Source organism: Ambystoma mexicanum, chromosome 8 (genome assembly GCF_040938575.1).
Source record: "Ambystoma mexicanum isolate Mex_15411 chromosome 8, UKY_AmexF1_1, whole genome shotgun sequence".
NCBI classification, from domain to species: Eukaryota; Metazoa; Chordata; class Amphibia; order Caudata; family Ambystomatidae; genus Ambystoma; species Ambystoma mexicanum.
In genome coordinates this window covers 819201616-819218769 of record NC_090929.1, presented here as the reverse complement: position 1 = coordinate 819218769, position 17154 = coordinate 819201616, and the positions used below count along the sequence as shown (strand labels likewise).

General features: G+C 45.0%; 1 protein-coding gene across 1 annotated transcript in view; it reads right to left on the bottom strand.

The window, feature by feature from the left end:
* Window positions 1–17154, bottom strand: part of MYOZ1 (myozenin 1) — a 144879-nt gene that overhangs the window by 87007 nt on the left and 40718 nt on the right. Inside the window, exon 3 of the mRNA XM_069610691.1 lies at window positions 14546–14736. Coding sequence (XP_069466792.1) covers window positions 14546–14736 — 191 coding nt within the window. The remainder of the gene's footprint in view (window positions 1–14545; window positions 14737–17154) is intronic.

Here is a 17154-nt window from a genome sequence, read left to right as displayed (position 1 = left end):
GTTACCAGTTAGGCACACAATCTTGGGCGAATTTGGCTTATTATTAAGTCCTATATGGTTTGGTTCAGTCTTGCAATTAATTCCAGGAACACATAAATTGGTATCCACATTTTGAAGATGATTGTTGGCAATATAAGAAAGCAATCCATAGAAAGGCTTATGAATGGGATTGGTCAGGGAATGTCACTCAGCTACACTAAAAAACCTGTTGGAATATGTGAAACATTCTTACAAGCTTTTAATATTGCTGATTATATAAAGGTCATACAGAACTAAGATCAGTGTCACTTCGGAATGCAGCTAATACTGAACTGTTTACCTCCCGTTGCAATAACTAGTGCCTGGATGGTGTCCCTAGGCATGAGTGATACTGCAGTCTCTGCTCGGGTGAAGAGGAAACAACACCCCATTTATTAATTTATTGTCCTATACTTGTTCAAGAATATGAAATGTGTTACAATAAATGTATTTCCAGCTCCTCTGCTACCTCTGTACTGTAACCGTACGAGTGTGCACCGTATGGACAGTGCCCCATTGCTTCCCAGCTAGGTTAGCAATTTTTCTTGTGTGTATATCTTTTTATAAAAATGCTCAAAGAGAAACAAATACAATACAAATCTAAATAAAGAATTAATACAATGATAACAATAAAGCAATATCAACACATACATATATTTTCAGTTTTTAGATTCACAATTTCTATATTGCATACATGCATACAAGATAGCTGAAATGACTGAGAGTCCAGTCTGCCGCTTCCAGGGAGAAGCACATCTAAGGGCAAGAGTAGTGGACATGCTGATGGATATACTCAGAGTAATGTTAAGCCCAAGATGAATCAACTCACATCAGCTTTTGGCAAAGATAAGCAGGGATAGGCGTGAAAAGCTGTGCTGCAGAAAGAGGCTCTGACAGTGAATAGGTCTCAGTGGCTTGTGTATTACAGGCAGCTCAGAAGGCCAAGACTTCCATTGAAAAGAGGACATCAGCAGTTGGGATTGATATCTCCCTGATAAAAGATGATCACAGGAAGGCATCAGACAGAGTTGCAGAGGCTTAGGATCGGGCCGGGGCACCTGGGGCTATGGCGGATAACCTCAAGGTAAAGGTGAATGGCTTACTCACAGTGACAAAGGACTTGCAACAGAGCACAAACGATGCATACAGCCGCTAGAGAAGAAACAACATCTACCTATTGAGGCTGTTAGAGAGAGGGGAGGGCCAGATTCTGGAGCTATCCCATTAGAAATGGATCACTGAGACCTTCAAACTAAGGGTGCATTCTAATTCCTTCTTGATTGAGAGAGCTCACAGAGAGCCAGGCACTAGACCACCACCAGCCTCGGGCTGTTATGGCTAGATTAGTTAATTTTAGAGAGGAATGAAATGCCTGAGGCAGGGAAATGGTGAGGGTTTATTTCCTTCATCAACACAATACTGCTAATCTTTCCTGACCACTGGAAGGGAGCACAGAAGCAAAGAAAATCATTTGAGACTTTTAATAGACAACTGCAGGCGATATTTTCCAGGTACATTTTGTGTTTCCTTCGAGGTTAAACACCATAATTAAAGGCAGAACCCTGAGAATGCATAGAAAGGGCAGGACAAGAGATGCACTAAAGAGTGGCAGCAAAGTAGAATAACTGGAATATCACCCATGTATGACTGGCACCTGCATGCAATGTCACCTGCCACCTCAAGGGTTATTTTCACGACAAGGAGCCTGTGTATGTGGTTTCCCAGAATGTGACTTGATCAATGCATAGCAACACCGAGAAGCCAGAAAGATGGATGTAGATTAACTGTATGGCTTCAACGATAGTGCAGTGGGAGTGCTGGCACGCCCACTGTATGAAATGCTTGTTCCACTGTTCTCATGGTATATTCTATTTAAGTTACCTCTAATTAAGTGATGCTAATGTGATTGTATTGACTGGAATGTTAAATACAGCAGCATATGAGTATCTCACAATCGTAGGTTGGTTTACGTATTGATTACATTTGTGGGGGTGGTCAGACTCTGGGCGGTATTGATTATTTGTTCTTCTAAGATGTGGGCCCAGAGAGGGGACATGGAATGTCTACAGTATTATCACTTGGGAAATTTAGAATTGACACTTGGGAAAGTGCAAAGGATGAACTGTCAAGTAAGAGTAGGGCTTTCGAATCTAGGATTTCCAATGCTAGGATTATATCAAATAAAATTGGTGTCCTACAAATTATAATATTCAGTTGGGCACGCCTTCTAAAAGAACCACTGACGAATGCTTACCGGACGGTAGTTATCTACTTGCTTTGCTGCATCTGAATCCAGAAGTAAGGGTATGATGATGTTAACACAAATTGCTTGTTCAGTATACAGAGCAACCTGGACTGTAAGCTGCAATGGGCTATGGGAGACTTTGGGAGTCCCACTTACTCCTTGGTTCTATGCTGTTTTGCCAACACCAATTCCTTCAAAGTACTTGACTTCAAAGGAATTCTGCAGACAAAACTCACTGATTTGTTTTTCAGGGGTGCCCCCGCAAGCCCCGTTTTCACAACAGCACTCACCCTGCACCTACCCTACCCCTTTTTCCACTTTACCCACACCCCCATATATATATTTCAGTGAGTTTTTCGATGGAATTCTATCAAAGTCAAGTACTTTAATAGAATTCCTGTCGATGAAAGGACGTTGTACCTTATTCCATACCCACTTCTTACCATCAATAGCTGTGGTTGACCAGACGGAGGTGGCTCGCTTCAATGATAGAGGGGTATTATTTTGGAGTCTCATCATGCGGTTACCGTTGGAAAGGGCTATGGACGTATAACATAAATGCAATTATTAGGGGCTTTGTGTTATACTTTTGCTATCCGATTTTTGCATCAAAGTTCTGGGGATGATTCACTGGCAAGCGACACTTTTGGGCGTAGGTTACGTTTCGGTAGAAGTCGTAGCATGATTTTACAGGTGTAATGTACAATTAATTGTTAAATACAGGTCATAGGAGAACAGAGTTTATTGAGTTTGAATTTGGAAGTCATTGAAGGGATAGTGAAAAGAGCAGGAAATTATCCCACCTTCTAGAAAATGTCAATTCTATGCTTCATAAAACGCACCTGTTAGTTTCAAAGCGCAAAAAGTAACAGGCTAGAGGGAAAGGGAGGACATACTCCTCATCTTACTTAATCAAGTCTATTCAGTGACGTGGAGACTATTAAGTATCAAGATGGGAGGTATGTAGTAGTAGTGAGGCCCTAAATGGCATTAAGATGGTGATATTATTTTCACATTAGGGATGGGTGAACAATTAGGCTCTGTCAGGCTCAAATGATTCAAAACATTTGGAGCTGAGTCTACAAATGCTTAGAAACATTTCAACCAGAAAGCAATCCGCTTGTATAGACACAGTATTGAATAGTTCGAATTAGCTCAAATAAAACTCTATGGAAATTCTGAAATCTGAGCTGTTGGTGGCTAAGAAAATTAGATGTTCTTTTCTTTAATATGCTCCTCTAAACTGTGAATTGTTATCTTTTGTAGAAATAGATTTTCTTTTTCAATTTAATTTGCTTTGATTGTATTTTGGCAATCATTTTCATGTGTTTTGCTTTTTTGTGAAAACAGCATCCGTACAAGACATTGGGCCTCATTCTAAGTGCGTTGGTCTGGAAACAAGGCTGCTGGTAAGGTCACCAGCACCCTTGTTTCCAGACCGGCAAACTACGTGTTTGTCTGCCGTGGCCGCTGTGCCCAACAGGTCTGACCCTGCCAGGCCCAGCGGTCACGGTAGGCAAATCCTTCACGGATCCACCGGCACCATTAGCAACAGTGCCGGTACTTCTATTTCCCCACTCCCATAGAGTTCGATAACACTCTATGGAATGGGGACTTACAATTTACCGGCACCTGACTTCCGGGGCCACTGGACTTGTAATAGCCCGGTGGCAATGGGAAGTCAGGCACCAATAAATTATTACGGGTCTAGCGGCAACCCGGCAGTAGCACCCGGCAGGGTTACCGCCTGACCCGTAATGAGGCCCATTGCTTTTTGATTGTGTACATTCCAGTTATCTAGAGTAGAATAGAGATTTCCATTCATTTTATTTGGTTTTGTATTACATTTTTTCTGTAACCAGCCATTTTTCGATACAATATGACACGGTGGCCGCCAGGAAAAACCACTCTGAAGATACAGTAGCGTTCCAAGAGTGTTTATTTTTTTAAACCGACAGATGGCTGTAGATTCTTACAAAATAGCCTATCTGTTCTTTAGGGAAGTTGGAACTTGGGCAATCCCTCTCTCACAACTTCCCTCAGTTTTCCCCCTCCCTAGCACAGACATCCTTAACAGGGATGTTAGTCACTATTGGATCGGGGACACCTATCTGTCTTTCGTCTACCTTTGGTCTATTGGTGGTTTTCCTAAAGCACTAGTTCTGTCTCCCTAGGGATCTTCTAACTTTCCCTACCTAGACCCGCTTAATGTTCTAGGGATGTTAGGGATGGTGCTTTCTGCCACGCTGCTCCACCGACTCGCCATTCACACACTTTCTCACATGACCCTTCTCTACCCTGGATCCTAAGGTGTTCTCCTCCCACCGTACTCTGGCCCCTCCGCTCTCACACTCTGCTTTTGTCACCTCCACTCTTAGATATTTTAACTCTCCTTATTCCTCTAGTTCCAATTACTCTTGCCCAGGGGAGTTGCTAGGTCTGGAAAAGACCCGGGGCTAAGCTGATGTCGTTACTGTTGGGACTGGGGGCTAGCTAGTCTTTTGGCTGTAGTTCCTGAGATTCTATCCGGGGCTACAACCAAAAGATCAGGGGCTATAGCCCCCTTAGCCCCCCCCTAGCAACGCTCCTGCTCTTGCCCCAACTACCACTCTACTACTGCCTCTACTACTAGTTCATTCCCTCGTCCTTACTACTACGCCACCTTTTACTCCCACTTTACCATTACCACTACTGCTCTTGCTACCTCTCCCACTACTATCACTTCCACTACTATCACTATCACCGTCTAACACTCACTATCATCCACTGCTACCAACTACCACGTCCTTCTAGCCTTCTACTCCTCTAACAGCTAGCACTACCTCTGCTACCACTTCCCCCAACTACTACTACCTTCTACCGCAACTAGAAACACTTGTGTACAGGCACGTTATGAATGACATTTCATTTCATATCATACCACCACTACCTCCAGCTCTGCACTCCTTTTGCTTTTGCCTACTCTCGTCTCTTAGATGCCCCCCCCCCCCGCCTCCGGTCGTCACCTAACTAACACAGAGTGCACACTCCTTGAGGGGGTGCGACAGGGGGAGGTGAAGGGGAGGGCTTGTAAGCCCCGCCCCTTTCCATACGGTCTTGGCATAAAGTCTGACATTGTTAGCAGGAGCCTAGTTGCCCCTCATGTCAGGGCCCTCTTGTGGACCTTCTTTAATATTGCTATCCATGGTGGGATAACAGGTCTGTTGGAGCTGTGCCGGTGTGTGAGGCATGCTGCATCCCAAGGCTTTGGGTTTCTGCCTCCTGTGGCATCTGGGTCCGGTGAGATCCTGCAGTGTTGTGGAGACCGTCACCCTGCAGTCCCAGCATTCGGCATCCCCTTCGAGGCCTTGTCCTGCTGCTATCTGCTGCTGCTGTCACCCGTCACACCAGCAGGTAAGAGGAGTTGGGAGAGGGCTTGTTCTCGCTCAAGCACCTTAGAAGGGAGTTAAGGGGTTGGCCCCTGACAAGGCCCGATCCCCGGCCTTGTCACAACAAATACAAATAGTTCATTCTTTTTTTCAGTTAAAATGTTCATTTATTTATTTAGCAGGACGCCAGTTTTCTTGCTCCGTTTCTTGGCTGGAAGTGGATCCAGCTGATTTGATACACATACAATTCGAATCAGCCATTTACCAACTTGGCTTGATTGCACTCGTGAGTCATTTCTACAAGGCTTGAATTGCTGGAGCCGAGCCAAACCATTGTTTTATATTTTCAAGCCAGACTTGTTGATCCCTAGTTCATATGTGCCTAATATTGAAGATCAATTACCAATTATTTTGAGGTGAAGGGTAACATATTGAGATTTTTTGGGACCAGAATATAGTGTATAGTATAATGCCAGAGGATGTCAGTGTGTGATCATATGTTTGTATGAGACAAGGTTGACAGATCAGATAATCAGAATGAGAACGAATCACCTGCATTCATTTTAGCTGAACAAAGGTGGCCTTAGAATTATTTGATATGTAAATGTCCACGATATGCAAACTATTGATGCTTGTCTTCTTTGCATGTGAACACTGATTGTGCGCAAAGAAGCAGGTGCGGCGGGTGAGTGAGGGGGCTGAAGAAGGCAGTGGGCGAGCCAGAGGGCAGGGGTGTTTGTTTGCGGGGTCAAAGCAGGCCACCTGGGCAGAGGACATCGGAGCCTGGCATGCAGTGGAGCAGTGTTCAACTCCCAACCAATACGAGCTTTTGTCAGGGGATCCAGTTGGGTGTTGGAGGGAGCTGACTGTCGGGCTCCCCCACACTAATGGTATTTGATCATCAGAAACGACACTTTTAACATCCAAGAGTACAATACAGTATTTATTACTTGCTCTAAAGAAAAGGATCAGGGTCTCGAACATCAAAAGGAAAACAGTGTTATACTACCCTGAGAGAGAGTAAACATTTACCTATTTCAATCCTTATTGTGTTCTTGTGTTTTCTCCATTGTCGCCTGAGCCCATGCTGTTCAAACTGTGCCCCTTCTCATACCGGACAAGCTGTACAATTCCCCCAAAACGCCACCTACTTTACTCTTACGGGACGCTTTGGCGCACACACATGGGGTATTGGCCACACAAAGTTGTCTAGCAAGCACAACCAGGGAGCTAATTACTCAGGGGAAGGGTAGAAACGCAAGCTGGGAAAGTGACCTTTAAAACTGACACCGTCAGCATTTGGTGGCTGCAAATCTGTCAGTAGTCCAGGGAGGTCATCTGTAGCATCACAAACATGTAACATCATTAAAAGATCATATCACACTGGAAACGTGTATGGCTAGTGCACGTAGCAGGAACGTGCACTTCCCTTGCACCAAACTGCCCTTTTGACATCTGACCAAACTGTGTGACCCTCGGAAAATCACCTTTCGACTAATTTTGCCAAATGAAATACTTAGCTACCTTAGCTGTGCAATTTAGACATGCGTAAAATACACGAAATGACTAAAAAAAAGTTACAGAAGGGTAAATGACTTAAAATTCCCTAAACATTTGAGACCAGTGCTGATTCCTGATCGGATACAGGAAAATATAATGGTCCTGTGGCAATCCACAAATCTTAGAGGGGGAGGGGGCCATAATACCTGCAAAAGCTGGCAAGCCACTACACCACAGCCAGCTGCCCAAGCCCCATCATGTCTGTCTCACTCTTTAAAGTCAGGGTCAGAAGGAGGAAATACTTTGACAAATCTACCAAGGCCCAAGAACCTTCCCTATGGTGTCCATCGAGCCAAGCTGTGCATAACCAATTAAATAACCTCACGGTCAGAAAGACTCTGTAGACCAAATGATTTTCATAGTCGTTAGGCTTTTAAATCAGATCAGTAAACTGTGCCCCTTCTCCTCATAGAGGCACCAGCCCACAAGCATGCCCAATAATGTAACTTAACTAGGTAAACCGTTTAAGAGGGCTCTCCCACTGATAAGGGTTGATAACGGTATAGATTTTATTTATTTATTTATTTTTGGTTATTTGTAATGCGCCTATACATCCAAATGGTGTTTCAAAGCGCTTCAAGAGAAGTTGTGGGGGGGTGTGGAGGGTGGGGGCACGGAAAAAACAAGGTTAACATGATTCTACTAGGTTTTGAGACATTCAGAACGTGCAAGTGCTAAAGGTTTTTAAGCAAAAAAAAATGTTTTTAAAAGATCGGAAAAAATATCAATTTAGAAAGACCGCTCTGTGACCGCCCATAGCGGTCTTTCTAAATGCAACTGTCATGCTCCTGCTACACACGGGTCTGTTTTATTGCCACCGTTCTTTCAGCATTCGGCTCCCTTTTACAATTGACTGTCATTTGAAGGGGTTCTTTCATAACTGAAGCATTTCTCAAGGTCTCTCTTTCTGTTTCCTTGGTCGCATGAATCGAGTTTGCAACTTCACTTGTTCGCACTACTTCTTTAGTTAGTTGTATAGAGATCACCTTTGTAGAGTTCTGTACTTGGTTACGCTCTTCTTTTCCGGCGTTGTTAGTGCTCGCGTCTGAGGTTTAGATTGTAATTTAGTCAAGTCCTAGCATTAGAAATCTGCCTGCAGCATCCAGCATCATTGGTTTGAGAATTGGAGAGGGGATGTGAGGATATATGTGGCCCATGCTGCACTCGTCCACAAATATGACCACTTTCTAGTCGTTTCATCCAATTTGCCTTAGACTGGTTATACAGTGTATAAGCTTGACGACATGCACTCGATTCCGAATTAGCTTATCATTTCTATCCAGCAGCCTTTCCAGAGATAAACATTTGTAATTGTCTGTATTTTCGCTTGACGCTACCATGACGGGTGGCTCCGGTCTTTCACTTTTTCTCATACTGAGTTCCGACTGCTTCTTTGTTTTTCCCAAATCAGAGAAGGAACAAATGGTAGGTGATGACGGTCCTAGGTCTAGTGGCAACTTCTGTGGACCACCCTCCCTAAGGACCAACTGAACCACCTGGACGCACTGAGTTGTTGCATATTTATTTCATTGGGTCTGCTTATAGCGGACCAACGTGGCATGTCTCTTGTCTGATAACTTTAAGAATTCGTTTTTGGGGGTGGCATGACCACGTTATTTTCTTCGCCCGCCTGTAGATCCTTTTCACTTGAGTCGACATTCATTTTTAGCATGGGTTGAAGGTTGATGGTTGAGGTGTCCTGGAGTTCTAGGACACCCACTGAATGAACGGATCAATTTACTGATTCATCTTGGTGTTGTTCCTCAACGATTATTTCTAGTTCTATTTCTTTGACCTCTGCTATCCTGTTCCGAGGTACTTTCGTGGTGGTCTTTTTGACTTTTGTCACTAGTTCTTTAGGTTGGGATTCTTTTTTTAGGAAGATTCATGAGTCGTTTGATTTTGTCTTGTGCAATGGTTGTTGAGGCTTCGTTGACTGGTTGGATCTATTTTTTTCCCATTTATTCTTTTTTGATTGAATATAGGAAATTGTCTCTGACAAACATCACTCACACGTGTTTCATCTTCCCTTGGATTACTGCCCCCACTAATTCCACCTCATCCTGGTCCCGTCTTTCCTTCCTGAGTTCATCGCTGTTGTTTGGTGCATTCCTATGATCGTATGTGATGCCCTGAGCTGCCGCCCTGTCCACCACTTCTTCACTTCCAGTTATCAAGTTCCCTTGACAAGTCACCTCCTTCCTCTGTATCAAGGTTCACTGTTGGCATCCTTCACCTGAATTAGGGAGGATAACTTCCCCAGAGGTGTCCTGGCCCCTTTGTCATTGGACATGAGTGGCGCAATGCAAGTCGTCTTTGTTCCCGGTTTCTCGCTCTGGGTCTTCTGATTGCTCTTTATTGATTGTTTTTACTGCAGTGAGTTAAACTTCCATATGTATTAACTTTGAGTTCATCATTGCAATCAAAGTACTTGTCCCTTAACGTGTCATTTAGGGTTTCATATAATTTTGTAAATGGGGCGAGCGTGAGGGATCACATAGACATGATGCTCTCTGATTCCAGTCAGTGAAATGTCTCACCTGGATAACATTTCCAAATTTTAGGGGTTGATCCTCTATTATTTCTTTGGGATTCTTTTCTGTAAACATGCTGCTTAGAACCTGACTGTTCATCTGATGTCTCATTTCCAGAGATTGAAGAATCTGTTCATTGACTAGTGGAGTACGGTCTGTCTTTGGAGTGTAATGTGGGCAGTTTTTCTGTTAAGCCATTTCCTAATGCCCTCGAGGTTTCATTAAAGGCAGCAGCCCGGGTCACCCGCCCTCCTCTATGAAGTCAATCATTTGCTTGATTTATCGCGATGTCTGAGTTTATTGAACGTTCCATCCTTTTTTCTTGTTCTTTAGCCCTGGGAATGATCCTTCGATTTGCGTCTGGGGTGCTAGTGTAGTTACTGTTTGGTTGCAAAGCTTTCTTGTTAGATGAGTTAGCCTGCCCCTCAATAAAGACTCTCCTTTCTTCGAGTTCCTTGTCACATGTGTAAGTTAAAGGTAAACCCATTGTTGCCATGGGTTCATTTAACCTCCTCTGCTGTTCATCTGTGGGTGTCTGCATAGTTCTCTTTGTGGTGCTTTTCTCGTTCACCAAAGGAGTTTTGTCTATGTTAGTCATTGCGGCTGACCCATTTCGCAAGGTTGAAGCTTGTATTTCTCACAAGATTCAAGCCTTCAAGAATGTCGATGTCCGTTAGGTCCTGATCGCTGTGCCTCCACTGATGCTTTCGTTCTAAAAGCGGTATGCCATTTGAGGGATCCAGCCCTCCTAAGTTGTCCTGCCATGATTCCAATGCGACAAGACGTAGACACGAGTCTGGGAGTAGAGAGACCTCTGCAGAGTGTCGGTAACCAAGTACATTGCCTTTGTTGGCTTCTTGGGTCTTTTCCGTACATGGTTTGTTAACCACTTTGGGCCGCGTGTTCCCAGGGCTTCTGTCTGAGTTATCACAGTTCGAGATCATGCTCGGGTTCATGGTCATGGTTGATACTCTGTTGGTGAGCCCTCCCACAGCAGTTAGTCCTTCTGGCTCATGGCTGAGATGGACCTGCACCTTAACTCTACACTGGCCCTCGATAGCAAGCTCAGCATGGGGTTAAGGTGCCGGCCCCTCTGCTGTTATTATCATGGTCTCTGGGTTCAGGTCAGGCTCCTGCCTCCTCTCCCCAGACAATGTGGTCGATGTCACTGGTGTTGTTGCTGTTAGCGCTGTTAGTGCTGGTCTTGGTTTTGCCAAGTCTCTGGGTTTTGTCCCTGCCCCTGCCCCTGACCCTGCCATCTTATAGTCTTTTGATTTGTCCTTTATTCTAAAGATTGGCTCCAGATTCACCAGGGTCAAATCACTTGCTGAGATAGGTGGGGTGGCGCTTACCAGAGGCTGCAATAGATAAGGAGTCTGGAAAGAGAAGGAAGTCAATGTGGATGTAGAGGTCGAGGATGTTGAGGGTATTAAGGGCATGGCAGTGGCCACCGGGATCATGACAACCACATCCAAGGGTGCATCAGGGATCAGGGAGGACATAGACGCACTGCACAAAGTACTTTCTGGTGCTACTGATTTCGGGTCACACAATGTTCGCTTACCTTCGGCCATGCCAGCGATGCCTTTCGGTATCTTTGTGTTTGCGCTTCTTCCTGTCTCTGGTGCAAGTGACCTCGGAGGAGTCACCTATTCCCCAAACCCTCAAACTCGCCTTCCCTCCTCAAATGTAAACTTTGTAAGTTGCGACTTTCTTCCATGGTCAGGGAGAACAAAGGAAGAGCAAAAAGCACAGTGGCCGGGTCCTTGCATCCTCTGCCGGCCAACTGATGAATGGCTGAACCTGTCGCTGCCGAACTCTCTGCGCCATTGCTCTCAATAGCAGCTCTGTGCACCTTTTAGCCACAGCCAATGCTACCAAGGCCCAAAGACCTTCCCAATGGTGTCCATCGAGCTAAGCCGTGCATATCCAATCAAATAACCTCACGGTCAGAAAGATTCTGAAGACCTTCTCATAGAGGCACCAGCCCACAAGCATGCACAATAATGTAAATTATCTAGGTAAACAGTTTGAGAGGGCTCTCCCACAGATAAGGTTTGATAATGGTATAGGTTTTATTTATTTATTAGTTATTAGTAATGCGCCTATACAGCCAAACAGTGTTTCAAAGCGCATCAAGACAAGGGGCGGGTGGAGACAAGGAAAAAACCAGGTAAACATGATACTACTAGGCCTTGGGACAATTCAGATCGTGCAAGTGCTGTAACACGAACTGCAGGTGAGATGGGGGAGAAGGGGGTTGCATGTCGTGGAGGACAAGGTTGAAGAATGAAAATAAAGCGAAACAAAAAACAATCCTACTAGGGCTTGCGACAATTCGGAACGTGCAAGTGCTGTAACATGAATGAAATGAAGGGAGAGGGGAAGAAGGGGTAGGGGGGTGAATCGAGGGGAGGAACAGGCGTGAGGGGCAAAACAAAACAACGATATTACTCAGCCCTGCGACGATAAGAGACATGCAAGTGCTCGAAAATAAAGTGCAGCGGGTCAGGGTGAGGATGGAGGGAGGAGACAGGGGAACAAGTTCAACACGGAACAAGTTTGAATGAGGAGACAGTGGGGACAGTGGGGAGGGCAGGAGGTGGGAAGCATCATTGCAAGGTGAAAGGGGGAACGGGAAAGCAATGACAGGTAGAGGTGACAACACAAGGAGCCACAGGCTGGCGAGCCCATCTCTAGGAGCGAGGGCCACATCAAATGAATTGCAACAGGTAGGCAAAAGAGTGACAAGAACGGCAGTGCAAGCTTGAAACCAATTCTTATGTTACACAGACAAATTACAGAACAATTTACAACCATGAGTAAAACAGTGAAGTCTGGCAGAGTAACAAGAAAAGAATAGGCAGGTATACAAGTGGCAGGCATCAACAGCGAACGTTGGCACAAACAAGTAGGAGTGGCAGGCCCAGGAGGCGGAGGAAGAAGACAATTTAGCAGTTTAGGTAGTCTGGTGTAGCGCAGGGTAACAGAGCCAAGTTGAAACAGTGGAAATGTTAAAGAGGCAGCAGGCTGACAGAGTCACAGGCGGATGATGTCCAAGAGAGCAGGGGGCGTAAGGTGCATGCATGCAACTGCTTAAAAGTAAGTTGAGATGCCATGAGGAATGGAGATCAGGGCTTTGAGAAAAAGCTTGAGGAGTCAAGTAGGAGGGACAGCCAGGCTCAAGTCAGGGCGACACTGTGCGGGCAGGAGACAAGAGGAGGATAAGATCGCACTGAGTGCAGCATCAATGGACCCAGCAGGAAGACAACAAGGCCATAGTAGGGAAGACTGGGGTGGTGCTGTAGGAGCGGTCAGACAGGAAGGAAGTCAAGATGCGGGGCGCACAGCAAAGGCTAGAGAGGGTCCGCACTGCTTACCTTGAGGTCATGGCCATTGTAGATGCTGCAAACAAACGATTGGAGGGAGAGCGTGATCCAAAAGAGCAGCGAAACAGATAGGCCGAGGGTAGAAGCGGGATGAAGAGGGTGGGCGGCACGGCACTCAGGCCACCGCCGGCCAGGCCAGAAAGGAGAGAGTCCTTGGTGCGGGCCTAGGTGGGGGGCTGGTTTCACCTGCCAGCTCCCCCTGATTAGTCTATTAGAAGTTGAAGGCGGCCAATCCACATCAGGAAGGCGGCAGGTAGGGGCAGCATAGGCAATGCTGTGTGCTGGTAGAAAAAGCGCTGGACACTTTAAAGATGTAACGGAGCAAAGATTCCTGATGCTACAGCTCGGCAGGGCTTACCTCGAGAGCGCTGATGAAGTGTGAGTGTGGCGGGCATGCAGGCTGTCTGCAGCGGGCATGTAGATGGTGGTGGGTTGCCCAAGGAGCCTACAGCTTCGATCCTCTCCATCCTCTTCAACTTTAAGCTGAAAGCACTGATATGCTAACAATAGGATGCTAAGCAAATTGAAACTAGGGTCTTTTTATATGTTGTTTGTACATAGATGAGATACATTGTATGTGTGCATGCTTGAAATATGCTTAGTACATGCCATAATTAAGTTATTATGATGAATTCTGAGCTGAGTACCACGTGGTAACAGCTCGCTATGCAAGCAAAGCAAGGGCAGTATGGTCCTCACAACTGGACATTATAGTTGTTAACACCCTGGTCAAATGCGTGGGGTGCTAAGGGTTAGTAATTTGTGTGCCCATGTTTACAAGCAAATATGCCCAAGGTGGAGGCCATGAATATAGTTGACAGGCCTTTGAGCCGACCCTGTCTTCCATTTCCATGGGAGGCACCAGCAAAGAGCAGCAAATATGGAGATGTGAGGATCAGGGAAGAGGGGTTGATGCGAAGTTACAGGTCAGCTGGGGTAAATGTGGAGGAGGTGCAGAGGTAGTTGGTGGAAGGGAGAGAAGTGAGCTGCACGGGGTCAAAGTGCAGAGCAGCCGGTAGGGGTCGTTGTGAGCAGTGCACAGCTTGCTCCGTAACAGGGGGGATTGATTATTATATAAAGCCCAAGTTCTGAGCAACTTGATTGGCTCAGAACCCGGACAAGATTCTAATTGATCATAATATTTGACCTGGCTTAAAACAAAACAAAAACAATACTTTGAAACTATCTAAAGAGCAGACAGATTACTTCAAGGATTGACAAATGACAAAGGGAAAAAAAGACATTTTAAGTCAACTGCACGGATCGCAGAGAACATAAAAAGAAAAGAGTGCCAGGAAATATCAGCTTTTCAACCCATAGCTGGTTCGTAGGCTCATCAATGTTCCCTGGATTTGTTGCCGACATTTTTACTTACGTTCACCTTCTTCTTCTTTGGCTTGTAATGCTAAAGCACCCGTTTGTTTGACCTACCACTGAATTGTCGGAGAATACATCGGGGTTGTTTTCGTAGATGAATTTCTCCACCCTCTTCTGACGGAGTTTGAACATCTTGGACCCCCGGTTACTGAGCAGAGACAGCTCCTCCAGCATGACATCTCTTGGGACACTTATTTTCTTTCCCAGGTTAAGACCGGAGCCATCCTGATCACCTTCACTGTGCACTGCAAAAGATATGAATCGAGTCAAGTTGGTGTTGTGCCCTCCTCTCGACCACATCTCACTGCTGGTCATGAAATAGTAATTAAGCACTATACACTAAGGAGGGAGATTCTACAGGCTAACGGCTGTCAGGCCCTGTGGGCCCTCAGCAGTAATCAGCTGGTAAAATCTTCGTCATAGGCGTAAGTAGCTATTAATACCCTGGCATGCTTATTTTACAGGGAATGCAGTTTCCCGGGGATTACTCATGTCGAATTCTGTTTTTAAAAAAGTACAAACCAAGATGGCCACCATGGATATTGAGTCTCTTTTCTGTGTTCATACGAGTGATGGGGATGGCAGGTCTGATGAGGGAACAGATGGGAAGGTTAGCCTGCCAACTTGGCGCAGGGAGCAAGTGGGTAAGGTGAGAATGGCAAGGCCATGCTGGTGTCAATTCCACCAAGGGGACAGTGTGGCCTGAAGAAATGGCTGCATGCGGGAGAGGCCCCATATGGGCAACAGTAAAATCTGCATTGCTGGCCACCTACTTAACCAGTTTTCTGCTGATGGCCAAGAGTGCCTACCTGACTAACTGATCTCAGACATACAGTCACTGAGAAAAGCAGTCTCTAATGTACTTCCTTTTCCATGACAAATATACCTGTGTAACTAGTAAATCAGTAGACCTTTTTCCGTTTTCAGCAAGATTTGAGCTCAGAAGGAGAGCATGTTTGGTTAATCTACACCTGCTTGCTATGATATGACAGCATCACACTATTAATTGTTAACTGCTGTGCTGGGACCTGGACCACGAAGACCTGAAAAGTCACCCAATCCTCTTTTTGCCTATCGAGTGTCCTTGTGTTCTCACGAATGGGAAAGTGGTGGAAAAGGCAATGCCACAAATGAGTGTTATTACAAAAAAATAGCGTGTGTCAAGGTAGACGACTGATCCGTATTTAAGGCGCTTACATGTGTCACAGGACATCTAGAATCCATGATGGCGAACCATACTGAACTGTGTTGGTTTATATAGCTTGTCCCATATTGACACCCAAAAAGCTAGTGCACAGCATTATAGCTCACGTTGACCAGTCTGCCACTGGAGAAGCTCAATCTGAATCTAGGATTTCCATAAGCTTTTGAATTAATTATAACTACTGCCATTGATGTGGGCAACATTCAATAATACTGTTTTTTCCTACGTTTCTACTATTACAGAAGGGGACCAGCGGTGCTGCCACCCATGGCCATATTCCATTCCAAATAGCTATGCTACGTCGCCTCTGCATGGGAACACAAGCAACCCATGACATGTGTTGGCCTTGTTGGGACTCCTCAGTGAGGTGTAGTGTGGCTCTCTTTCTAAACATACTCCAAAGGCTTGAATTATAGAATATCTTCTGTATTGTGTGCCTGTTAAGTAATTGATATTATCAAAAAAAGAAGAAAACTCGAAACAACAACACTCTGCAGTAGTACACAAGCAGAGGCGTTGCTGGGGCTGGGGGGGGGAGGGGTGAGAGGGCTATAGCCCCGGGTCCTTTGGTTGTAGCTCCGGATAGAAGCTCAGGGGTTACAACCGAAAAGTCTAGCTAGCCCCCAGTCCTGACATTAGCATAGCCCCGGATCTTTTCCAGACCTAGCACCACCCTTGTACACAAGCTTGCTAGAGTAAAGCGAGGACACCACATCTGTTCCACCATGTTGTCTGTATTCCTGATGAGCTCACTTGTACTTGCTGCACAGGCTCCTTTGCTTGTTGCTGTTACCAAACAGATCCTTGTTGGGGAGCCGTGAGATACATTTGCCACAAGTATCAGTCCTTATTGTGAAGCTATTTGGTCAGAGCATGTGCAAACTGTGAATACCAGATAGATTCAGACTGACAGGGAAGCTAGCGATAAACATAGGGCTACCAGTGCAGCTGCATGTTAGTGGGAAACATTGAGTTTTCAGAACTCTGATGCAACCCACATGCACTATTATTTTAATTAACTTTTAAAAGAATGTGCACACATTGTTATGCACAAACCAAAAATACTTGTGAATGAATGTGAAAAGGTATAGATCATGATAGTTATGCATTTTGTCCTTTCCTATGTCTAGTGTTTCATTGCATTATGAATGTTCTGACAGGAGTGCATTCAGCTCATCTGCTCAAACGCCACTGTTCAGGTTGGTGTGCAGTTAAAATGTCGAATCAATAATGTCGAATGCATTAATTTCGAAAAAAATAATGTCGAAAAAGAAAATGTCGAATGTTAATTTTTTTATTTTATATGTTTTTTCGGGGGGGGGGTTGGCTAGTAAAAAAAAGGGTTATAAAAAAACGTAGGGAAACCCCCCATTAAATAAATAAATAAATAAATAAATAAATAAATTCGAATTTTATTTTCCGACATTATTGATTCGAAATTAATGCATTTGAAATGATT